Genomic DNA, 25386 nt, shown 5'->3' with positions numbered 1-25386 from the left:
TGGCCCTGTCACCAGTGCTGCCGGGCCGGCCAGCAACCCACAGGCTGGCCTTCCCCCCACAGATGGCCACGGGCCTGGAAAGACAGCCGCAGGTGGCCACGGTGATCCGCTGTGCCCAAGAGCCCTCCCTGGCATGTGGCACAAGGACGAGGCTGCTGGTGTTGGTGCTGTGCGCCACACAGTGCTCCCCAAGTGATGTGGGTAACCACTGCTAAAATTATGTCTGGGGTGTGCAGGCACCAAGGTGGCAGAGGCTGTGTCACTTTATCCCAGTAGTAATGTTGACAAATGGGGGCAGATCACTTCTCTTCTGGATGCCCCAAGCAGCAGGACTGGAGATCCTGGCATGGGGGAGCTGTGTGGATGCTGCACTATGGATCCATGAGGATCCAGGGTGCTCCTTGTCAGCTCTTCTGGGACATCAGCAATGCCTTCACAATCATCATTGCCTCAAGGATTACTGGGGTTTTGTTTCTTCTGGCTGCACAGAATGCCCCAGGCCCAATTTCCTGGGCCCTCCTCACCTGTGCCTCCTCCCACCCTCCCATGCTGCTCCCCATGGCTCACTTGCAATATCCCTTTTGGGCATAGGAACTTGCTTCCCAGCATCTCCAGCCATTCCACATGAAGTGCCAGAAATGCCACTGAACTCAATGCATTTTGCACAGCGATGGTTTGGTTTTAGTCTGGAGGGGCGATTTTTATCCAAACTGAAAGACAAGTTCAGAAAGCAGCTAGAGATGCTGAGTACAAATAATTCTGCTGAGAGCTTGGCTCTCTTTGGGCTGAAAGCTACCTTCTGGGCTTATCTGTCTGATTAATCGCTAGTAAAACATTCCAGTAAAGTGAGTTTGATTTAAAGCTATGCTGAATATTGACCTTCCATCCTTCCAATCCTTTCCATCCTTCCACCAGATTGATAGAGCTATTTTAGAAGAACTGAGATCTGCCTAGAAAGAGGCAATGGGAGGTGGTGGAGGGTGGAAGAAACATTGTCAGAAAGCATCAGTTGTCTGAAAGATGCAAAATAAAAATAGTTGTTAATTTTCAGTGAAGATCTATGGACCTCCAGTCTATATGAGGGATTAAAACCTATGAAAGTCTTAAACCCTATAAATTATATATTCCAACAGTTAAGTTCTAAGTGTCTGGCTTTTTGAGTGGATGAAATGTCCAGAGGTAGGTATTAGCAAAGACTGTAATCAAAAAAAGGTTCCGTGCTGCCTGCAGTGACCAGGGAAGTGCTGCAGGAAGGTGCTGTATGCTGTCCTGCATCCCAGAGCTGTCTGATGTGGGCATACAGCAGTGGCTCTGGTCCTGGCTGTCAGTGTGGCAGACACTCATTACCCTACTGTCTAATAATTTAATAGGGCCCTGGAATTATGGTAACATTTTGCCAAATATCTGTACAATGCCCATATTGCTTTTTTGCATTCCCAGGATCTTGTTTGCTCTTTGGCTTCTCTTTTTTTTTCCTCTAAATATATAGAGACAGCAGAGTCCTGTCTTGTTTCCTATTTGTGCCTCTGACAGAAGAATGAGAATTCTTGTTGTCTAGGTACTTCCCATAGCAGCAGTTTAGGAGTGCACCATTAAAGAAAAAAACTGTTATGAATGAGTGGAGACTTGTGACCAGTGCTGTGCCACTCCAGCGAGAGCTGAGTTGGCACCCACTGACTGGCTCACAGAGCCCTGTACTGGCTAGGGTTTGGACAGTGCCAGAGACACCTCTCTGTGGTAGCTGTGATGAGGCAAGGCACTTCTGTCTGGAAGGGGATCATTTGTCTGCGCCAGTGTTTACAGACACAGCCATCTGGCACAGGCAGGCAGCTCAAGGTACCTGGTTCTGTGGACTTCAGAATATGCTGGAGCTGAGCGCGCTGATCCAGAAGAAGGATTTCTTTCCTTGTTGTTGAAAAGAGTTTGTTCTGTTTTATGAGACTTGGGTATCAAACTGGGTCTTGAATGCAAACTGAAGCCTTGCAATCAAACCCATGCTGAAGCGGAACTTTTGAGACTAAAATATCATTAGCTGGATGCTGTCTCATCAGCCTCTCTCATCCTGTCTAATCCTTTTTCTTTCCTCAGGCCAAAGAACTCTCCATCACCGGAGTGACACCCTGGACACGGTGATCCTGGTAAATCCTAATGTGGACAGCGTCGTGTCCGAGGTAAGGACCAGATGTGCCATCACGTTCTCTCCACATCAGCTCTCCTGGCCTTGATTGACATGGAGGTCATGATTATCACACTTTGTACCTTCTGGAGAGTGCAAACCTGCTGCCAGTCTGCTGCAAGGTGTGGTGAAAAGGCCAGGTGTTCTGTCTTGCCAGTAATCAGGATATACACAGTAACTCTGGTGTGACATGGAGCAGTGTTGGGCAGACAGTAGCAGTGTCTTCCCTCTTCAGTAAGCAACTTCCTTGTATGTAGAAAATGTAGGGTTTGGCGATTTGTGAATAACGTGAGTTATCGCCTGTCACGGGATTGGGATTCTGGGTGCTGGTGTGGAGTACAGGTGAATTCTAATGGCAGCCCTCTGTGTCATCTCCTGTCTGAATAGGTCCGCTCACTTGTGTGTGATTCATCAGCCCACAAACTACTGATCCTCTGTGGTCAGAGCTCAGACCAGGAAGGAGACTTGGTCCTGCAGACGGGGACCTTCACTTACCAGAAGTTTGCTGAGATACTTTCAGATCCGGAGGTGAGTGTGAGCCGTAATCCAGCACATCCCCTCCTGTTCAGAGTGCACGGTAGAATAATGCAGCCTGTGCCCTCCTTCAGGGTAATCTTCAGGCAGATTTGCAGACAGATGGATTTGCAATCCAGCAAAAAATTGCATACTAAAAATAATTCATGTTATTGTCTTGGGAATCTTGCTTTAACTCTCTGTCTTAAGTTTTCCAAGGTGCCGGCATGGGTGATTCCTTTAAGTGTTCAGCTTGAAATAACCTTCCAGACTCTGCAGGGGACAAACACCCAAAATTTCTTAAAATGGGTCTTAACATAACTGTGGGCAGTTTCCAAAAACATTAAGAATATCAAAAGACAGCATGGCTCTATGCATTGATTTTCCATGGGCTTTCAAACTATTTCATGTACACCCAATGTTTCCCATTGGTAAAGTGCTCATGGTACCTTCAGTATTTCTGCATTAACTGGCTGCATTTTTTAAGTGCTGTATAGGTCTCAAAGCTCTATTTGACCTTTATTTGTCTGTGTTTATCTCATTAGGTCATCCAGATTCTCAGCAACTCTGATTCAGATACCAAAGCCTCTCTTACTGTGTCGTGCGTGGGAGAAGGAGCCTGGAGCAACCTTGGGCATCCTCGATTTCAGGACATTATTAATCTGAAACTGAATCCTGATCCAGTTCTGCCAGAAATGGATGGGGTGTCTGAATTTGCAGAATATGTCTCTGAGACAGTTGATGTACCGTCTCCATTTGATCTCCTGGAGCCACCCACCTCAGGGGGTTTTCTGAAGCTTTCTAAGCCCTGCTGCTACATATTCCCTGGGGGAAGAGGTGATTCTGCTCTCTTTGCTGTCAATGGGTTTAACATCCTTGTGGATGGTGGCTCTGAAAGGAAATCATGTTTCTGGAAGCTGGTAAGGCACCTGGATAGGATTGACTCAATCCTGCTCACGCACATTGGTGCAGACAACCTGCCTGGCATCAATGGGTTGCTGCAAAGGAAAGTTGCTGAGCAAGAGGAGGAACAATCCCAGGGCTCTACCAACTACAGTGACTGGATGAAAAACCTAATTTCTCCTGAGCTAGGGGTGGTTTTTTTTAATGTTCCTGAAAAGCTGAAGATGCCTGAAGCCTCCATGAAAGTAAAGAGAAGCATCGAAGAAGCATGCATGACACTGCAGTATCTCAACAGACTGGGCATTAAATCAGAGCCGCTCTACAGGGTGGTGAGCAGCACCATCGAGCCCATCACACTCTTCCACAAAATGGGAGTGGGTAAGCTGGACATGTATATACTGAACCCTGTCAAGGACAGTAAAGAAATGCAGTTTCTAATGCAGAAATGGGCTGGCAATAGTAAAGCAAAGACTGGCATCATTCTTGCAAGTGGAAAAGAAGGTGAAATTTCTGTTCCCTATCTCACATCTATCACAGCCCTAGTGGTATGGCTACCAGCCAGCCCAACTGAGAAAATTGTAAGAGTTTTGTTTCCTGGAAATGCTCCTCAAAATAAGATATTGGAAGGTCTTGAGAAACTCAAGCACCTTGATTTTCTGAGGTACCCAGTGGCTACTCAGAAAGATATCACCTCTGGAATACCTCCACCTGTGCTGAAGCAGACCAAAATTAAACAAAGAACTGACAGTAAAGAGAGTCTTAAGTCTTCCCCCAAGCCATCTGTGACAAAGCAAGTCAAGAAGGAAGAAGCAGTTGAGGAGGGGATTAAGGAAGTAAAACCAGAAGTTGTAAAGGATGCTAAAGTTGAAAAAAAGGTTAAGGAACACACAGAGAAAGTTCCTGAGAAACCTGTTAAACATGAAAAGATAAAGACAGAAACAAGTGATGCTCTCAAAGCTGAGAAAAGAAAATTGGCAAAAGACAAGGTTGGAAAAAAGCATCTCAAAGAGAAAGTATCCAAACTAGAGGAGAAGAAAGACAAAGAAAAGAAAGAGATTAAGAAGGAGAAAAAGGACTTAAAAAAAGATGATGGAAAGAAAGAAGAGAAAAAAGATTCAAAGAAAGATGATAAAAAGAAAGAAAACAAACCAGAGCTCAAAAAAATTCCTAAACCAGACTTGAAACCATTTACCCCAGAAGTAAGAAAAACACTGTATAAGGCAAAACTTCCAGGCAGACTCAAAACTGAGAAGATCAAAGTAAAACCTGAAAAAGAATCTGAAAAGGTACCTGCTGACCTTAAGACATTACCAGTGGAGAAGGCACCTGTACAAGTGGATCCAGGAGAGACGTCCATGGTGGAACAGAGGTTAGTCCTGTCTTCACCGGAAGATCTTACAAAGGACTTTGAGGAACTGAAGCATGAGGAGAAAGGGGCCTTGCAGTTGACTCAAGAACAATCTGATATGGAGGTTAGTGATAAGATTATGGGAGCACCTGAAGCAGAGATAAGAGACTCTGTTGATATGACTGGTCAGAGTAACCTTGAAGTGGATCTGATTTTAAAAAGAAAGACCCCTGACCAGGGAGTAACTACTACTGATATGGAAAACGAATCATCAGCAGAGGAAATGGCAGTCCATCAGTGGGAGCTGAGGGGAGGTCCTGCTCAAAAAATAGAGGATGAAAGAAAAACAGTAGATGAAAACCATGACATAAGGTACTGGGGGGGAAAAGCTGAGCAGGGCAAGGACATTCAGGTGTTTCCTGACAAAGAACACCTGCCATCACATACAGACCTCTTGGCAAAAGGTGCTCAGCCACCAGTGTTCAGAGAGGAAGAAAAGGAGGAAGAGGAGAAAATCTCTTTGGACAGAAAACAGAGGGAAGCAGAAACTTGCGAAAAGTATATTGAGGGGACACAGGTACAGGAAGAGGATGAGAAGGAAAAGAGAGAAGATGTGATAGAAAAGGCAGAACTGGAAGAAAAGGAAGAACAGCACATGAAAGCAGAGGAGAAAGTGGAGAAGAATAGAGAATTCTGTAGGCTGAATCAGGATGATAGGGAGGACAAACTGTTTACTATTACAGAGAAGGAAAGAGAATTTAGTTTCATGGATGAGAAAACCAAGTTACTTGAAAAGGACATAACAAAGGAAGAGTCATATCTGAGCAGCCTGCCAGTCCCACCAGGAGCAACAGCAGAACATGTTTCTTACATCCAAGATGAAACTATCCCCGGCTACTCAGAAACAGAGCAGACCATTTCTGATGAAGAAATACATGATGAACAGGAGGAAAGGATCCCGCACTTGAAGTATGATGTCAATGCCTATAACATTTCTGTTCCTGACCATCCAGGCTCTTTTGAAGCAGTACATGGAATACAGGCCATGCCTCCTGCTGACCTTTCAGCCAAGGGCTATGCTGGGCAGGAGTCTGAAATCCTGGCATATCCTACAAACATTGTGGCAGCACCTCTAGCTGAGGAGGAACACATATCTTCTGCTACCTCCATTACTGAATGTGACAAGCTTTCATCTTTTGCAACATCAGTAGCAGAGGATCAATCTGTTGCATCCATAACAGCACCACAAACGGAAGAGACTGGGAAAAGCTCTTTACTTCTGGACACAGGAAACAGTATGCCCTCTTCTCGGACTGAAGCAACCCAAGGTCTTGACTACGTTCCCTCTGCTGGCACCATTTCTCCCACATCATCCTTGGAGGAAGACAAATGCTTTAAATCTCCACCCCCTGAAGATTTCCATGCATTAGCAGAAGGAGAGAGGAAAGTGGAAACTCCAAAAAAGGACCGTCATGAGGAGGCAGAAGATGAAGAAGATGAAGAAGATGGAACTCCAAATATTGAGATGCCTGAGAAACTCAGAGGGCATTACAGTGCCCCTGTGTTTGTTCCTCAAGGATGCCCCGATAATGTGATAATCAGTGTTCCCACACAGGTGATGCCTTTGTCCACTGAGGAAGCACCATTTTCCCAGGCTGACTCTGCAGAGGCTGAAGAACGATGCACAAGTCCCGATGACAGCACAGTCAAAATGGCCTCTCCCACTCCCTCTGGCCCCACCAGTGCAGGGCACACACCCTTCCACCAGTCTCCAGTGGAGGAAAAGCTGGAAACAGTAGATTCAGATCTATTTGAAAAACAAACGGATGCTGCTGCCAAGAAACTGGAAGGCCAAAGTTCTGTTGTGGTGAAGGCAGCCAAGGGTGAACCTCTCAGAGAAGACGAGGCATCTGTGGCTAAATCCAGACATGAAAGAGAAGTGCCTGGACCTGTGCAGCATGAACAGGTTTTGAGCAGTGATGTTCCAGTGTCTCCTGAGGAGGAGGTGCAGGAAGAACCAGTGAGGAGGGAGGAGCTGCCCTGGCTCTCTTACCACAAGCAGGACACAGTGGTGATCGGGGAGCACGAGCAGCCTCCAAGCACGAAACCAGAAAAAGAGCAAGGAACTGAAACCATGACAGAAGGTTTGATGGGATTTCCAAAACACTTGTCCTTTGAGCCATTTGCAACCACAGGAACTTCTCTAGGAAATGTGGATCTTCCACAGTTCACAAGCCAAAGCAAATCTAAAAATGACAAATCTTTGCAATTTTCACCAGATGGCATCAAATCACCTTCTTTTACAGAAGAATGGTTTGGTAAAGAAAAATCCTCAGATATTTCTGAGACAATTACTACTGAAGAAGGAAAACTGCTGTATTTAACAGGAGACACGTCAGAAGAAGAGAAATCTTCTCATGCTTCTATTGAAGATATTTCCCCAGAAGAGATTAAATCCATTTCTCTCACTGAGAGTTCCAGCAGGAAAATCTCTTCAGATGTTTTTATTAAGGGAATTTCTCCAGAGGATATCAAAGCTCTTAGTTTCACAGAAGAGATATCTGCAAAAGAAAAAACTGTGTCCAAGTGCACTGACAAATTCTCTTCAGAAGCTGTGAAATCCACATGTTTCATCGACCAGAGCCCAGCCACATATGAAAAATCACTGGAAATTTCTGCCAAAGAACTGAAAGAAGCATCAAAATCTTCTCCTTGCCCAGAAAGTAGTTCAGTTAAAGGCACATCACCCAGAGATTCTTCAACTGAAGAAATGTCTCCAGATGACAGCAGTTTATTTTCTGCATCAGAAAAGAGCCTGTTGAGGGGAAGAAATGCAGGCTTGGACTCTCAGGAAGTATCTCCAGATGCAAAGAGCTTACATTTTACAGAATCTAGCCCAAGTGAAGATAAAACATGTTCACACATTTCTACTGAAGACATAAAATCTTGCAGGTTCAAGGAAGCTCAAGAAAAAAAATCTCCAGAAATGGATAAGTTTTGCATGAAAGATTTAAGTTATGAGAAGAAAGTGTGGTTTCCAGAAGAGGTAGAAGAAGTCCCTGTTCAGGGAAGCCGGCAGAGATATGACAAAGAGAGGGAGTGTACATTCTTGGATGAGGTACCAGAATTTGAAACAAAAGCCCTTCCTAAACTGGGAAAGGAGGAGAACCTGTGTCCTGCCTTGCCTGGCAGCCATACCTGGAGAGAGGCAGAGAGGGAAGCGTGGGGTTCTGCCTTTGGCTATCTTGAGGAAGGGAGAGACAGTGGGAGAGGAGAGCAATTACCCAATAAGGAGGATGAGGAGCTTCACCATGCTGAAGACAAACCCATGCTACTGCAAGCAGAAACTGAATGTTTAAAGATGGAGTCATTTGACTACAAAGAAGACACACAGAAGGGTGCCCAACCTATGTCAGAAACAAAGAAAGTGGATGTGATTCCTGCTGTCCCAGAAAGAGCACAAAGGGAAGGTTCTCCTCTGTCTCCTCAGTATATCCCTGGCGAGGAAAATCAGGCCAAAGCTTTAACTGGAAACAAAGAAAGTCAAGGATCGTTGTTGACCTCTAAACAAGATTGCTCCTGCTTAGACAATGAGAAGAAAGCTGTCCTAGATATCTATGCGAAGTCACTAGACCAAGTTCTGACATCTCCCCTGTCTGCAGTGAGAAAGGAGACAGAGGCACCTCCAGGAGCAGAGAGGCCCTGCAAGTTAGATCAGTGCAAGCCACCTTTATGGGAGGATGTCCCATCAAAGGCATCTGAAAAGAAATTAGACATCAGTGATTTGTATCAGGAAATAGATTGCAAATACAAGTCAGATAGCAGGCAAGAGGATGACTGCAAATCCACTGAGGGACTGTATGACTCTACAGGAAGAAAAGAGCAGAGAGCAGCAGCATCTACTCTGTTGCAATCTACAAGAGCAGCAGAATGTACTGCAGAGTCCACAAAAGGGAGTGCTGAGCTGTCAGGGCAGTGTGCACACTCCCCTCCAGCACAAGGCCCAGGTCAAAAAAGTAGTGATGCTGTTGGCTGTGCTGGGGCTGTGGGTGCTACCATCCGAGAGGTGTACCCTCCAGAGACCTATTCCAGGAGTTCCCCTGAGCCTTATTCCTATGAGGAAGGGGTCTGCACACAGAGAGATGATGACACTTCCACAAGACAAGAACCAGAAGAAAGAGAACCAACTCCCTACCCTGAAGAAAGAAGTTTCAAGTATGCTGACATCTATGAGAAGATAATTGTGTCTGGAGTGGGACCCTCTCCCTTCACAGCCATGGGTGCACACAGCCCAGGTCACACTGACAAGGTGCCAGTGACAGCACTGAACTCTCAAAAAGGTCAAAATATTCATGTGTCTGCAAAGGAAGAAGAGTCCTGCCTTTATACCTCTGCTGAGAAGGAGCTGTCATCTCCAGCATCCCCTAAGGATAAAGCAGATTCAATCTTTGACTATAGAGACATCCATGAAAGATATTTGCCCTTATCTGAAACGGGGAAGCCTAGGACATCAGAAGGACAGGAAAAACTAAATGTGTCTTCGGCTTTACCAGGAGAACTGGATTCTGCACTGCATCCATCATCTGCGAGCGCAGCATTTGCCTCTCCCACCGTCACAGCTGACACCTTTTATCAAGGGAAATCATCCGCCTATATTGATGCTGGTTGTCCAGATGAGAATATAATTTTGTCTAGCCAGGAGCAGGTATCTTTGTCCCTGAAATCTGAAATCCCAAATCCCAAAGATACATACTATGAGAAAGCAGGTCGAGGGGAAGAAAGTGCAAGTGACTCAGAGCTAGAAAAAGGTGCTAAGGAGAAGTCTGAAAAGGAATCTAAACTGCACAGCCCTGCTGAAGCTGCAGGCACCGTCTATACACGCATGTCAGCCATCAGCAACTTCCCTGTCTCAGACCCCTTCCTGCAGAGCAAATGTCAGGAGCCCCTTTCACCCAGCTCCGCTGCCTCTTCTCCCTCTGGTCCAGGCTGGCAAGAGAAATATGAAAGTAGGATGGCTGCATCAGCTGCTGTTGTGGAGACATATGTTGCTGGTTACAGTGACATGCCAGACACGGACAGAGATGAGCAAACTTCAGAAATGTGCCATGATTCTTCACAAAAGATAGAGGTTGCTGAAAAATCCACAAAAGAATCCCATTTCTGGGTAGCAGATTATCCAAGTGCAGCAGTGGCCTCTGAGTGCCAAGAGCAAGCCACATACCTGAAATCTGCTTCCACGAAACAAACAGAAGTATATGAACAGGGCCCAAGGGTAGAGAGCAGAGGGATGGATAGCTCTTCTGGATTTGAAACAGCCAGCACATTTAGACATAAGCAAACCTCAGCAAGCCATTTAGGGGATATTTCTCTTTCTTCAGAGTCTCCTTGTGCTTTGCTGTCAGCCCAGGGAAACAAAGATGAGTACTTGGAGGTTTCTGAGAAAATCAGCAGCCTTGACTCATCTTTTCCTAAATTCTCACCGCTGAGTCCATATGAAGAAGACAAGGTGTTCTCCAAAGGTCTGGAGAAAGAGTCTGTGACCCAGCAGCAGCTGAAAGATGACTCTTCTAGCCTGTCAGAGGAACCCTCATCTGAGGCCACCACTCCTGTGATACTGACTACAGCAGAAAGTTTCTATTCCCATATGCTTTCCACATCCACAGGTGCAGGAGTGGAATCAGGTACCAGGAGTGCTTGGGATGTGTCTCCACTGGTTCCAGATAATGCTGTGAAAATACATACAGCTGAAACCAAAGACTTTGTCTTTGCTGAAGAACATGGGTCTCCATTTCCCTGTGGCATGAGTGACCACACCTTGCCACGCAGAAAAGAGTGCCAGGCGTCAGAGCCCACACCATTCTGTGCAGAGCAAGAGCAGCAGCACTGTGGTAGCAGCCCAGAGCAGAAGGCACCATTTGCAGAACAGCCATTGCCACTGAGATCTTTCCCTAATGTGTTGACCTCATTTTCTCATCATCAGTACAAAGATGAAACCACAGCTAATGGTCCAACAGAGGTGAGCACTAGTCTGCCAGCTTTCCAAAGCACACACCATGCAGCAGAGGCAAAAGATGAAAAAACATGTCCTGATTCTGACAGCAGCTTTTCTCCATGCGCGGGCAAAGAGGAAACAGAGAGGCAAAGCCGTCCTTCCTCTCTGATGTCCCCTGAAAACAGTTTCCAGCCATTTTTCCCAGATGTGCAGAGGGGTGAAAAAGCAGAGGACTGTGGAGATGCTTCCCATGACATGGAGACCCATTTAGGAGGCAGTTCTGATTGTGGACAGAAATTTTCCTCATGTGAATACAAGCAGAGAAAGGGAGAGCTCTCTCCCTCATTCATCAACCCGAGCCCCCATGAGCTCTCTGAAGACAGTGACCTCTCAGAGGAGGAGGGTCACCCTTCAGTGCAGGGGAGACCACCCCACACTGGGAGCAGTCCTATGCAAAGTGCCACAGTGGAGGAGACCCCTCCAACATCAGTGAGTGATTCTGGAACCTCCCAGTCAGACTCCGACGTCCCTCCTGAGACTGAAGAATGTCCATCCATCACAGCAGATGCCAACATGGACTCAGATGAAGATGCTGATTTCCTCCCAGTGGACAAAGCTGTGGGGAATGCTCATCATGCCAGTTCTAGGTCCAGCCATGATCCTCAGCCTGTTCCAATGGTAGATCCCCATCCCCACCCTCCTCACCCTGATGTCTGCATGGTAGACCCTGATATGTTGTTAAATGAGCAAAGCATGAGCAGAACTGATAAAATTTCCAAGAAAGACATAAAAGAAAAGAACAAAGGTGTGAGGAAGCCTTTGAGCAAACCCAAATCTTCCTCGCCTGCCCGAAAATTAGATGTGAAAGGGAAACGATCACCCACTCCTGTGAAACAGTCAGCAGACAAATCTCCAAAATCTGTCACTGCCAAAAAAGAAAGAGATGGAGGAGAAAAGCCCAAACCACGCAGTGCGCTGATGCCAGAGGATGAGTTATCCCGGAGTAGTCACAGCAACACTGGCAAGAACCTTGTTAATGGCATCAAAACAAATCCCGGTAAGAAATCCTTTCTGAAAAATGCATTATCTCTATAGGTCCAACACAGAGAAAAGCACTAGGTTAAACACAGCAGAACAGAGAACAGATCTTCAGGCATAAAAAGTTACAAGCAGCGATAAGGTTGGGATGTACAAAAGGTTGATATGAAAGTGCAATAGAGTCCTAGGAGCAGCAGCGATTCACAGGGATGGCAGGAAGCCAGGATGGACCTTCCAGAAAGAGTACTGTAATACCCTAGGATAGCATACATAGGCCACCAGAATGGGGGAGGGGGTGTGTCTGTGTGTTTAAGCAAATGCAGGTTATTGACAAAAATCAGGACTAAATATTAATTGGGATGACAACTCTGCAAAAGTTAATAATGGAGATTTTTGGTTCCCTTCCCCAGAAAAAAGCTTCTGATCCTAAAGCTTTCCAATCCCTCCCCCCAGAAAATAGCAGAACTCCCTTTCCCACCCAAGACCTGTCACAGCACTGGCCCAGAAATGCACCCAGGTCACCTCTGAGCAGCAGAGCATGGATAAGTCTCAACTTCACTGCTGCAATGGAAAAGTCTTTCTGGAATCCAAGTCCTTCTGTGTTACTCTGAGTGTTTGTCCCTTGCAGAAGGGTTTCGATAGCCTCTTGTTTCCTGTTTTCCAAAGCTTCCAGTAGTCCTAAGAGCAGTTTGTCGGTGCCTATGGGTCCACCTGTCTACGTGGACTTGGCCTACATCCCCAACCACTGCAGTGGGAAGAACACAGATCCAGAGTTCTTCAAGCGGGTTCGAGCATCTTATTATGTTGTGAGTGGGAATGATGCAGCTAACGGAGAGCCAAGCCGTGCAGTGCTCGATGCACTTCTGGAAGGGAAGTCTCAGTGGGGAGAGAACCTGCAGGTAGGTCATGGAAATGCAAAGCGCTGTGTCACGCTTTTGATGTCACAAGTGCTCAGAAGAAGATGGGTATCACATACCCAAGGGAGTACACTGAGAGGAAGCAAATGGTACTGGGCATATCCTGTTTTGCAGTCTCAGCAGAGTAATTGCTTGTACTGATGAGGAGGAGGACACCTGCAAAATGGTATGAATAGAAGCAGATATGTCCTCTTTTCCGCATCCTCCTGAGGGGAGGAAGCATTGAGATATCATACACTCATCCTTACCTACTGCGCCTATCCTCAAGCAAAATCAAACACCAACACAAACTGAATTTTCATCAGTGTCCCACAGCCAGTGGCATCTCTTGCTAGCCTGGCTTGCTGAAGATTTTTCTGACATCAACTTACTAACAGAGCATTTAAACAAGAATGTTCTGTAACACAGTTCTTGTTCAGGCAGGCTTGCAGGACACCCCAGGTGGGCACTCCTGAAGACACGTACAGAAAGGTATAAATGTTCTTCCAGATGAAGCAGCCTCATATTTCAAGGTCCCTGAGTTGCACACTGGGTCAATGGGCAGATAGTGTCCATTAAGAGTGACACTGCCAGTATTGTTCCTTTTCACACTGAAGGATCTTTCTGAGGCTGTTTCTGGAGCTCCAGAACTCTCCTCTGCACTGCAGCCATTCTCATCATTATGGTGTCAGTGCTGCCAGTTTGTAGCCAGTTCAGAGCCCCATTGTGCTGGTACTGTATAAAATAAAGCTCTGCCTCAGAACCCGACATCTGAAAGACACTAAATAGAACAAGCAGTACCAAGGGTACAGTGTTCCAAAATTAACAAGAAATTTTAGCCTCAGCTCCTACGGGCATTCTTTGTCACTGCTGTTGTTCTCAATCATCTCTGCTGCTTTCTTTTCCCAGGTGACATTGATCCCAACACACGATACTGAGGTAACACGAGAATGGTATCAACAGACCCATGAGAAACAGCAGGAGCTAAACATCATGGTACTGGCAAGCAGCAGCACTGTTGTGATGCAGGACGAATCTTTTCCAGCCTGTAAGATTGAATTCTAGATCTTCCACATTTTGTGTTCATCCATTGATTCTTCAGTCACCGATGCAACATGAGAGACACCATCTAATCACAGTCCAGTTCTTCTCTGGTTTAGTCCTCTACATGGTTCCCATTTGTCAGGCAATCGGGTATCCATCTTGCTCAGCACTGGATGCCGTGAGGAAGAAGAGCAGGGCTCTGTAATTTTCTGGACTGAGCTAAGAGTTTGTGCAAGAGCAGTTGCAGGCCAGGGGCACTTTCACCTTCCCTGCTTTATTCTGCTGCCTGTACAGTTTCTGTAGACTATCTTGGCTGCCTTGCTGCTGTGAGAGCTTGTTCTACTCTCTTCCTGGCTGCCTTGCCATTTAACCTGTAGCACCATGAATCTCACCTTTCTGGTGAGGGCTGAAGTGCTGCTGCTGCATGCAGAGTGCATGGGAGGCAGGGGGCAGAGGTGAAATCTAACTTGCAAAGAAATTGCACCAGGGAGATGAGGGAAGACAAAACCCTCTGAACTGTAATGTGAAGGTCATTCTTCCACCTCCCCTCCTGAGCATACAGGAGGTGTTCTGAGCAAGGGGACCTGTGCTCCAACTAGGCACGACCACATGCCAGCTTGGCAAATTTCTGTCCCAAGTACTCACCTGTGGCATCCTGCAGCACCTGTTTGCTGTGCTCAGGGAGCTGGGATGAAGGATTATGGCAGCGGGAGGGGAGGGTTCAGCACATTCCTAACCTGCTAACTTGAGCTTCGCACACACAGCAGCCAACTGACTCCTGCACACCAGCTGTGTGGCAGGAGGCGGCACAGAGAGGCTGTGGCCTAAACAGTTACACACAAAGAGCATCCAAACGCACAACTACAGCCCCCTCAACAGCAGAAGGGCTGGGAAAACCTTGGCCACGCTTGGCCCGGGATGTACAAGAAAACCTCCCTCTCCCTAAACCAAAGGTTCTGGAGGACGGTGGCGAGGCAGCTGAGGGGCACACAGGCCATGCTGGGGGAGGCTGGTGCCCAGCCACTGTGGCTGTGCTGTGCCAGCTTGCACGCAGCAGCCATCTCCTCACTGCCTGTGTGCCAGGCTCCAAGCCTTAGAGTTGTGTTCAAGCTTTTTGTTGTCCCCCCCAAGTATCCAGGATGTGGGGAATACAATTGTGGTGCGAGGGAAGAGAAGGCCCTTCCCAAAATACTCGGGAAAAAGTAGTTTAGCAAGCGTAGTCATTCTCAGTTCCCTCACACTGTGGCAGGGATGTGTTGACAGTGCAGGTAAGGTGCTGCTCATCCACGTGGTGCCACCTTGCAGCTTGTTGCCTGGCCTGTGCATCACTGTGGGCATCTGTCCTTGCTCTCTGGACGCCCTGGCAGGAACAGGAATGTGTGCAGTGAGTGCATTGTGGCTACTGAACAGCCACCCAGAACCTCCTTGGCACACAGACCTGTTTCAGTGTGGGAGACACGTTCTCCCCGCAGGGAATGGGGTGTTCAGGTGCACTCAGCCTGCAGCATCCATAAGCCTTTGCCACGTCCAAGAGAACCAACATCTTACCACAAAGATAGCTTTTCTGTAAGACAGAGAGAGTGGCAGCAGGCTGTGCTCTGGGGAAGAAGGAATGAGATGGAAAGCTGTGCTGCAATGGTTGTCAGTCAGCACAAAGTATTTCCATCCTCTGTGACACCCACTGTGCTTGGCCCTGAGCAGAGGGCTGACTCCACCATGAGCATCCTGGGGCCCTGTGCTGCACTAGCCTGGGACACTTCAGTCACAGTGCTAGTTTTCTGGCAGGTGACATGAAGAAAATGCTGCTTAGAAAGCTGCTCCTAGCACTAAAATGGAGTTTCTAGGGAAATGGTCTATTTTGCATTTTAATTTATATATTTATTTTTTTAATGTTAAGCTGCATTTTGTGTTAATATTTTAATTTATACATGTTAACATGATACCATATGCTTTTAGTGTCAGTTCAGAGGTTTTCTCAGTACAAATACTAACATGCTGCAATTTAAACAAACGAAAAGACCATAGAGAACTTGTGGGCAGCAAAAATGTCTCTGCAAGGCAGTGTCTAAAACCCAGCAGCTGTAGGACAAGGCCTGAGGCCAGCAGCCTCCCCAAGGCACAGCCAGCTCTTTGGCTACGGCCCCTGTTAGGAGCATGTGAGCTTGCTCAGGGCTTTAGCAAATTCCTGCCCTGTGCTATGTTCATTTTAACCATGGAATCACAGTGTGTCTGCCAGCATAATAAATGTCATTCTCTGCACCCTGAAGGGGTCAGCATTCATGAATGTTGGTTCTGGCAATTGCAGGCACTAAAACACGTGCCCCCTGCCCCTCCCTGGAATGCTGGGGGGTTTTGCCTACTGTGCTTTGGGGAGACCCTGGCCCACTCGCCACGGTGGCAGCTGCAGGATGCCAGACACCAGAGGCACAAGCATGGCCCTCACTGGCTCCTGGGATCCCTCTGCGTAGTTAGATGTAAAAGCTAATGCACTAACTTTAGATAGACCCACACATGAATGTTTTCTCAATTTTAAACTTGAAGCAATTCTGACTAAGCAGCAGTAATAGTGAGGCTTTGTGAGGTACCTGCATCCTCCAGGCAGGAGTGTGGCCACTGGTGGATTCCAGGAGGAAGGCTGCCCTCCATGCTCTGCTCCTGCCCTCTGCAGCTCTGCTGCTTGGCTACCTTTATCCTACACCAGTTTGCTTCCCTGTCCTCAAGACTCCACTTTTTTTTTTCAGTTTTTGTTGCAGTCTGTTCTGCCTTGAGCTTCTCTCACTCCCTATCTCCCCCTCTCCTCCACTCCCTTCCATCTTAAAAAAAACAATGGGGAAAAAAGACTTAGGAAAATGCTGATTCATTGAGTCTGGCCCTGCTCGGGCCACAGGAGCCAGCAGGACCCACCTGGAGCCAGAGGTAATACAGCACTATAGAGAGAAAGAGTTAAACTCTGCTTTTGCTTGTTTCTGCATGTGGGCAACAACGCGTAATCTTCCTGTATGTAATAGGTAAAAAATACTATTTTAAACCTGTAATTAAAAAAGTGAACGTCTTAACTGTATTGAAATGGCATCTTGTGCTCCTAGCTTCTTCTATGCTAAATGTTTTAAGAAGAGAGCCCTGATTCTTTTCTTCAGCATCACATTTCTATTTGAATTTAGTTCCTTGAGTTCTGTCCTTTTGCCCATTTCCATGTGAAACACTGTAACTAACTGCTGTCAAGAGAGGAGCCCAACACATTAAAAATAAAGCCACATTAACTGCGAATGAGAACATCTCCAGTGGTTTCCAACTGTTCTTTCAGTGAGCCCACGCTTGTAGGCAGGAGCACACAGACATGGCTGCTGTGCCACCCTCCCAAGCCTCCCAGCTTAGGCGAGCCCCAGCTTTTCCACCAACACCCCACCTTCACCAGCAGCTGCTGAACTTTGCTGTGACTTGGAAAGGGACATGCACATAAGGCCAGAGAGCCTGCCCGGGACAGCCCCCTGCCCCTGGCCTTAGCAGGGTAACTGTGGGTCCCTCCTGGGGCATATCTGGGACAGCTGGCTAAGGGCTGTAGGGGGGAAAGCAGCTCCTGATAATCCAGCGCGGAGCCTGGCGTGGCCTGTCTGCCATGCAACACCATCACTCCTCACAGTTCCAGAATCATGCATTCCATTGCAGCCCTCCACCTGTCCCTGCACTTCTTGGGAATGGCAACTCTGCCCAGCACTGCTGGCACTCTCTGAGCTGCAAGGGTCTCTGGCCCTGTGGCAGGCAGCAGACCTGCTGGCATGGGAACTGGGCACAGGCATGCCAGGGATTCCATGCCTGACCCACTGCAGCAGTTGGGCTTTTGCACCTCTGCAGAACTTCAACCTGACCTCCAACAAGGGAACACTCTTCCAGCTCCTTACCAGAAAACTGGGACAGTTGCTGCTCTGCCTATGGTGGAACACAGTCAGGAGAGGCTGATGCCCAGTTAGTTCTGTTCCTGCCTGCCTGTCCTCAGAAGGAAACAATGGCACAGGTGGATGCCAGGAAAAAAGAAAGCAGGTTCTGTGCTACAGTCCTCAGGAGAGAGGCCAACATTGCCCCAGACCACACCACAGCTTGTGCAGGCCCTGGTGGAGACCTCAGGGCAGCTGCCAAACCTGGTGCTGATGGGAGGAACCATGAACCGTTACCATAAACCAGGAACTACTTCCACACACAGGTACTTTTCAATAAATGAGCACTGTCTCTGGTCTTAACTCCAGCTAACCAAGGTCCTGTGACTGCAGTGCATTTCCCAAAGGTGTGCAGTGACAAGCATCAGGCTCTGTAGGGGTCAGCACCTGAGAGCCACAGCCCCACCCCAGAGGGCCCTTCTCCATGCCCCTCTCAGGAATGACCCCCTGCAGCAGGTGGTGTTGGGCCCATCGTGGCAACCACCCTGCCCTGGCACTGTCCCTGGACAGAAACACACAGGTCCTGGCAGGAGATGTGGCTGGTGCTCAGCAGGGACGTGGCTGCCAGAACAGTGCTGGACACACCATTCCAGTGTCCTCATTCTACCACATCTGAGACCTGGGAAGACAGGAGCTCTTCCCCAGTATGACCAGTTCTCCCATGTAGGAAAAAGGTTTTTTTCCTGGCCTGGAGCCTGTGCTTTTACAACAGGTCTGACTCCAACCACAGATGCTCTTCCAGGACAAGAGAGCATGAGCAGGGCTTACTGTTCCAAGCACCTGCAAGCTTTGGCACATACACACTGCTGCCAAGTCAGCATCAGAGACAGAGAGACACTGGACCCACAGCATAGATTTACTGTGAACGCACATTGTCACAACACAGCATAGAGATCTTTGGGCACAGCTTCACAAAAACGGAGATCCTAGCTACAGACAGACACGCAGACTTGTCCATAAATACAGGAGGAGTGGGAAGCACAGCCCCGGCCGGCACTCAGGATGCGGCAGGGACACCCGTATCAATCCTGCCCTCAGGCTTGTGCTCACAAGGCATTTACATAAATATCCATTAAATACTTTTCATTTTATATAATAAAGATTTCTCCTTATTGGTTTCTAATAGTCCTGAATTATCAAAATAGCAGTTTCTTTTAATCCCTGTCACCAAGACCTCAGAGCTGTACCCTGCCTGATCCTTGGGGACGAGAAAAAACAATTGTGTGTGTCTTCCCTGCACACCTCTCTCAGGCTGGATCCCCAGGCTCCTGCCTGCCCCAGTCCAGCAGGGAAACATCCAAGGCCATGCCAAAGGGATGTTTCCTTGCAAGCGGCAGTCAAACCTGATACCCTCACTACCCTTCTTTTCCACACTCATTCAGAATGCTTTCTGCTTTTGCTAGTTTTCCTACCATGGACTCTCTGGACCTGATTTTGGTGGCCAGCAGTGGGATTTCAGAGAGGAAGAAGGAAGAAACAGAGAGGAGGTTGGTGGTTGTGATGGATCTGATTAATTTGGGCCCAGAATGCCTTTCTCTGAGGGCTGTGGGCCAAAAGGTCAGGAGGATCTGTCCTCTTTGGACTTACCACCCTAAAAGCCTTGGTTGTACCAGTCCTCTAATGCTGCTGTCCCAGTGAGCACAAAGCCCTTGGGACACCAAGGCAGCACCATGTCCCCGCTCCATGAAGGTGCCATGCCAGTGCATTGTTGTTCATTTAACGAGGCAAACATTCTTGCTGAATGGCAAAGAGCTGGCTTGTGGAGGAGCAAAGCAGTCTCTTCCACAGCACAGAGTCCTGTGGCCCTGGGACGTGGCTTCTTCTCTGCTATGCACCGCCAGCTGTGTGAGGTGCCACGCAGGAAGTCGGGCTGCTTTCAGGCTTAGAAGTGCTTGCAGTGTGCTGTACAGAAAGCCACTAAATCTGCTGATCCTTCTGACACAGCAGCTGCAGTTCCTCCACATTCTTCTCAGGAGTCAGTGGCTGAACCTGGCACAGGTGACCAGAGAAAAGCTGGTCTGACAGAGCACTGTCCCCCAGCAGCTCCTTGCCTGTATGCTCTGGGTCCAACACCTCTCCCAGCAGCTCCTCTTCACAGGGCACCATGATCTCCTTGGACAGATCCAGGCCAGTCATTCCCCTGAGAGACCCCTCACCTGGCTTCGCTGTCTCCCCAGCCAGCCTCAGGTCAAATCCTTCACCACACTTTGGGTTTCCTATGTTACTTGGCTCTAACATTTCCCCAGATGATTTTTCTTCATCCTGCTCCCCCATGCTCTTCTCTTCTGGGTTAGCATCCTCCCCTGCCAGCTCCTTCTTGCACAGCTCCAGAATCCTGCCTGGCTCTGGGCCCTTACTCCAGATCAGGGTCTCTGGGGCACTTGGCTCTGCTACTGGCAGCCCAGACACACCCTCCTGCACATCAAGCTCTCTGAGTGGAGCTTGACTCTCTTCCTGCTCAGGGGACTGGCTAGTCAGCTGCTCCTCACTTTTTGGGGGGCTGATGGAAAGTTTCTCAGTGAAGCTGAAACGAGCACAGTTGTCCACAGAAGTTGGGGAGGACGGGCCTGCACTGGAGACGGTACTGGAAGGGCCACTGCTGTCTGCAAAGAGGAAGAAAAATCTTAAAACATGTAGCTGGTATTTTCCCACCTGAACTGTCACAGTCCCACAGTTCTGCAATCAAGAGGTGAGGGCTGTCTGTATGCAGTATGACCTGTCAGGGGCTTGAAGCTGGTCTTGGACATTTCTGATAGTTCAGCTGATGAAAACCCATTCACACAGAGTACAATTCTACCTTTTAATCCAGTGGTATGTTGGCATACAGCCAAGAGTGGACTCTGCTGTTACAGCACAAAATGTGAAGTGTGATGTTTCGCTTCAAAATGCAAACCAATTTATTTCATTCCCTTACTATTATGGAACAGTCCCAGCTTCAATTTGCTCCTCCTGGTTCCTGATACACACAGTCCCTGAGTGTTGAGTGAGAGTCAACACTAGAGAAAGAAATATTGATTCTCTACTAATGCTTATTCTTGCCTTATATTGCACAATAAGCAAAATTAGAGCAATACCTAGATTGTATCTAATCCAATAAAGGAGGAGAATGGAACAACTGTTTTCAGCCAGACTGGTTTGCTGACCTTGCTGACTTCACACACTTCCCCCCCTGCCCATTGCATTTGCCCTGACCGAGCGTGGAGCACACTCACACCAGGGGGGTTTATCCGAACGCTGGCGCAGCGTCAACGACGATGACGACAGGATTCGCTGGGACATAAAGGGGTCTCCTGGGATCTGGCTCCCAATCATTGAATCAAACAAAGCTTCAAGAAAAAGAATACACAGATCAGTAATATTCCAACAGACAAAAAGGAATGGCTTGTAGCCCAGCAGTCACGAGCGGGTGCTCTGGGAAGAGCTAAAGACCAGTGCCAATTCAGAGCCATGCCTGCCCATCAGCTCCTGGGAATCTGAGGCTAAGATTTCCAGAGCTGGAGTCAGTGTCCTCATCACCGTACTCATCAGCTAGAGACAGACCTGACTGATTATTTGTCATGTAAGTGGCCTAGGATGGCTCTGAGCTGGGTCCCATGGCTCATTCCTGGGCTAGAACACTCTGGGACAGGCTCTAGGGACTGCACTTATCTGCAGTCCTGTCAGGTTGATCTGTCCCAAGAACGTAAAAGAGCAGGCGTGCTCCTTGCCTTGCCAGAGACAAGCCCAGCCCAGCAGTACCTGCGGTGGACTGGACGTGCGACTCGCTGCAGCTGCGGCACACGGCTGTCAGGAACTCGTTCACCTGCCGCAAAGAGAGGGAGTTGTGCAGGGTCTCCAGGGGATAGATGGTGGGAACCATGGAACAGCCTTCAAAACCTGGAAAGAGACCCAAGCAGAAAATGAAGAGAGGAAACAGCAGGGAAAATCCATGCAGGAGCAGTCATGGCTGAAGGAGCTGGGCACTCTGGGAATCAAACAACAGGCACACTCAGGCCTCAGGTCATCTCTTCTAACCCAAGAAAATCACCACGAAGCAATCCCATGCAAATACAGATCTGAAAGCAAGCACCTGGGTACACATGGAGGGGAGAAGAAGAAAAGTATCTGGCAGCTGCCATTTTTGCTGCTGAGCCTGGGACACTTAAAATACACAGCCATGATGGAGAACTTGGCACAGTGCCCCCTCTTACAGAGGCCAAACAGAATCGAAGTGGCGCCCACAGAATTTCCATTAAAGAGGTCCCACCGCAGGTGACCCCCTGGCTGGCACAGCCCCCTCTCCCCACAGCAGGGAGCACACACTGCAGCAGCCACAAGGAGCCACAGAAACTCCCTGTCACAGCAGCCCCCCGTGCACCCCTGACAGGCTGTGTCCAAAGGAAGGGCTGGGTAATGAATTATTTGTCCCCTTAACTAGAATTCACTGCCAGCAAACCCAGAATGAGCACAAATAGGCATCTCAGTGTGTAATAGACACTTTCTCAGAGCTAAGCTGCATCACAACCATTCAGAAATAAATCCTTTGCTGCTCAAGCCAGCAGAGTATCATAGCAAAGCATCTTCCTCTTCATCCCAGCTTCCTGTAAATGCCTTGTGGAACCAAGCCAACCTGAACTGTCAGAGGAGCAAGGAAGAAACAGATGAGTCCGTGGGTATATGGAATGAGGCTGCCCCCTGCTCTGCACCTCTCAAGTTTAATGGCCTCTCAACTCCTCAGGGTTGGGCTTTCCATTCTGTGGCCCCCCAGTCTCCTCGAAGGACCTCAAAAAGACTCTGGAAAGAAACTGTGTTTGCTTCTACAGAGAAGGAAAAATACTTTGAAATGCAAAAAGTAAGAGAGTTCTTGATGCAATCTGTAGTAGGATGTCTGCCCACCAGACCAACAGGACAAAACCGACCCCTGCAGCTTGGCAGTACCTCAGGAGAAGCCCTGGAGCACCTGTTTGTGTACTGCAGACAGTTGTTCCAGTCACCTCCAGGACAGGCTCTGCTCCAATATCCTCACCTAACCCAGTTCTGCAAGAGGCAAGGAGCACGAGCCATGAAGGTGCTCCCTGCAATAAATAACAGTTGGTGGAGATAAAGAATCCTCCAGAGAGTTCACAAGGTTACCTACGCCACAAAGGACCTACAAATATAATTCAAGACAAAAAGGATAACAAATCCTCGGCTAGGATGAAGAAACATAAGACACAGAAAATAGACCACATTCTTGTGTCTGTTGCTGAGAAGTCCTGAGAGCGGAAGTGCTGAGCAAGGAAGAATGAACGTCCTCTATTTTCTCAGAGGCCTCCTGGGAGACAGAGCTAAATGAAAAAGGTGAGGGCAAATCTTAAAATGGTCATGGGAGATAGTTGTGGAGCAGCACAGTTTGAGGCTAATGTCATTTCACAACAGAATCCGGTTTGAGAGGGGCCAAAGTTGGCTCAGGTGTTGGGGTCTCCAAAGAAAAAAGGAAGTTTAAATATAAGATAGGGCAAAGCAATGTTACAAGATACACTAGGGGCACCAATGGGGATCTGAGTGCTTGGGCTCCCCTCTAGTAAGATGAGGAAATCAAAGGTCCACCAATAAAAGAAACATTAGACACTGACACACAGCTGATGTGGAATCATATACCTGTATCCCCAAAGTGCCAGGTGCCTGCTCATGCAACTCTGCACAGTGCTGTGGCACTGCACTACTCTTAAGCAAGCAGAGTAAAATAGCCAAAGTTTCCTCTTTCAAGGTGGAGGAGTACTGTGTTCAAGGACTCCTTTTCATTTGTGTACAGGACCCCATTTCCCTGCACAGCTCCCTAGACCTGCTGAGCTGCTGGGGAAGAGGCCAACAGTGGCTCATGCCACCACAGCACAGCCAAGGCAGCAGCTACCACTACGGATCACAATCCCTACGTGTCTCCAGTGAAGGCTCCAACCACTGCTGCACCACACGCAGTTAGCAAAGACTCAACACCTTTGGGAAAGGGCAAGAAAAATAAATGTGACAGCAAGCCACAGGAACCATCCTTGACTGCCAGTTACCCTGTGCTGACTGTGCAGCTACTGCCAAAGCTCCCCCAAACTCTTTCCTGGGGCCTGAAGGGCAGGAGTCTGTGATGCAGGCAATGGCATGAGAAACTGGACAGAATTCCATCCATTTTGTACCAACATCCAACAGCAGCCCACAGAGGAAGTTCTGTGTGCCAGTGTTCTGCATGCCAGTTCTTCTGAACTGATGAAGCACTTGTCCAGTCTCAGCACAAACAAAAGCACTCACCAGGCTCCTCTCTGAAATGCATCATCAATCCACCCCTATTTTCCTGGACGAACTCCAACATGCCACATGTATATTGTATATGAAGGGTCACAAGCCTAGACAGCACATGTGACTGTCTAGTCACGTGCTCCAAACATCAGTGACCCACAGCTCAGAATTGCTATGGACATCATCTGTCTCTTCCATATTCTCGTTTCCCCTTGAACTCAGTTAAGCTCCCAACATCCCCAGGTACCGTGGCACGGAGCTTGGAAAAAACCACTTCTGTCCAAAGTATCTCAACTCACTGCATTAGAAACCTTCTTGCTCCTGTATCTACACAAAACTGTGGATCCCCACCCCTTCCCTCAGGCCACTCAGACCACTATTACACACAGCCTTCCCAGATTTCTAATTTTGCAAATTTCTACCTTTTCCACCTTGTCTCAAGTGATAAGATGGTCAGATCAGAGCCCACTATTTCATATATAAGAGTTTGGGGCTGTTTCCCTTTGTAATTTAAATTCATTTATACTGGACATCACTGCTACTTTCCTGCTCATCATCACAGGACTGCTCTCTGTCCACAGCTGACCTTTGGCTTCAGCACCAGTGGGATTCATTACCAATATGAACTTACTTCACACGTTTCTTTTTCCCAGCTATGACCACACAGGTTCCCAGACATTCCTTCAGGGCTCCACTTTCTTTCCAACTATGGATGCCAACTGCATACTTTTGACTCACTGATTCTGTCTTCTAATTCATGTTTCCTTTGTGGGGATAGAAGTACAGTGGAAAGCCAAGAGAGGACAGAAGAATGCAGTTTTCACAAGGAAGAAACCTGGGCTGTCAACCATGTCTGCTCTGAGAAGAGCCTCAGCAGCATATCAATGAACTGAGGTCTTGCTTATGGACTGGGAAAACAGCATGAACTTGATGGTGGATATTTGATTTCCAGCTGGGAGGGCTGCTGCACTGGTAAGGAGTTAGGAGCACCTAACGCCTGTGTTGGGGCAGGAGGCACCTCCCAGCAGCCTGCTGTGTCCAAAGCACTGAGCTCATTTTCTCTCCCCACCCGAGCTCACAAACAGGGCCAAGACTTGCAGCAGGGAAAGCTCAGCCCTTGCTCTGGAGCAGTCTGCTGTGATCCAGCATCTCTTCCCCTGAAGCAGTCCTTGCTCCTCTTTAGCATTTGTTGCGAGGAGACCAAGGAATTGTCCTAATTACATGTGAAAAGCAACTAACTGTCTCCAAATCTGTCTGCTTGACAGAAAGGGCCATAACAAGGAAAAACAGACTTAAGA

General features: G+C 48.0%; 2 protein-coding genes across 7 annotated transcripts in view; one reads left to right on the top strand and one right to left on the bottom strand.

Moving 5' to 3' along the window:
• Nucleotides 1-17177, top strand: part of MAP1A (microtubule associated protein 1A) — a 48856-nt gene extending 31679 nt beyond the window's left edge. For 5 of the 6 annotated variants that reach the window (XM_030955681.1, XM_030955682.1, XM_030955684.1 and 2 more), the window contains 5 exons: nucleotides 2089-2171; nucleotides 2564-2704; nucleotides 3235-11989; nucleotides 12637-12869; nucleotides 13776-17177. In XM_030955681.1, the coding sequence (XP_030811541.1) occupies nucleotides 2089-2171; nucleotides 2564-2704; nucleotides 3235-11989; nucleotides 12637-12869; nucleotides 13776-13931 (9368 nt within the window). In that variant the 3' untranslated portion in view covers nucleotides 13932-17177. The remainder of the gene's footprint in view (nucleotides 1-2088; nucleotides 2172-2563; nucleotides 2705-3234; nucleotides 11990-12636; nucleotides 12870-13775) is intronic. The other variant, XM_030955683.1, reaches the window with a different exon arrangement.
• Nucleotides 17178-18274: 1097 nt separating this feature from the next.
• The window catches only part of PPIP5K1 (diphosphoinositol pentakisphosphate kinase 1), a 42801-nt gene continuing 35689 nt past the window's right edge, over nucleotides 18275-25386 (bottom strand). Inside the window, 3 exon segments of the mRNA XM_030955688.1 lie at nucleotides 18275-20445; nucleotides 21055-21168; nucleotides 21581-21718. Of these exon segments, the coding sequence (XP_030811548.1) occupies nucleotides 19760-20445; nucleotides 21055-21168; nucleotides 21581-21718 (938 nt within the window). The 3' untranslated portion in view covers nucleotides 18275-19759.

Source organism: Camarhynchus parvulus, chromosome 10, assembly GCF_901933205.1.
Source record: "Camarhynchus parvulus chromosome 10, STF_HiC, whole genome shotgun sequence".
NCBI lineage: Eukaryota > Metazoa > Chordata > Aves > Passeriformes > Thraupidae > Camarhynchus > Camarhynchus parvulus.
Note: the sequence above shows the minus strand (reverse complement) of the source record. Positions and strands in the feature narration are given on the sequence as shown.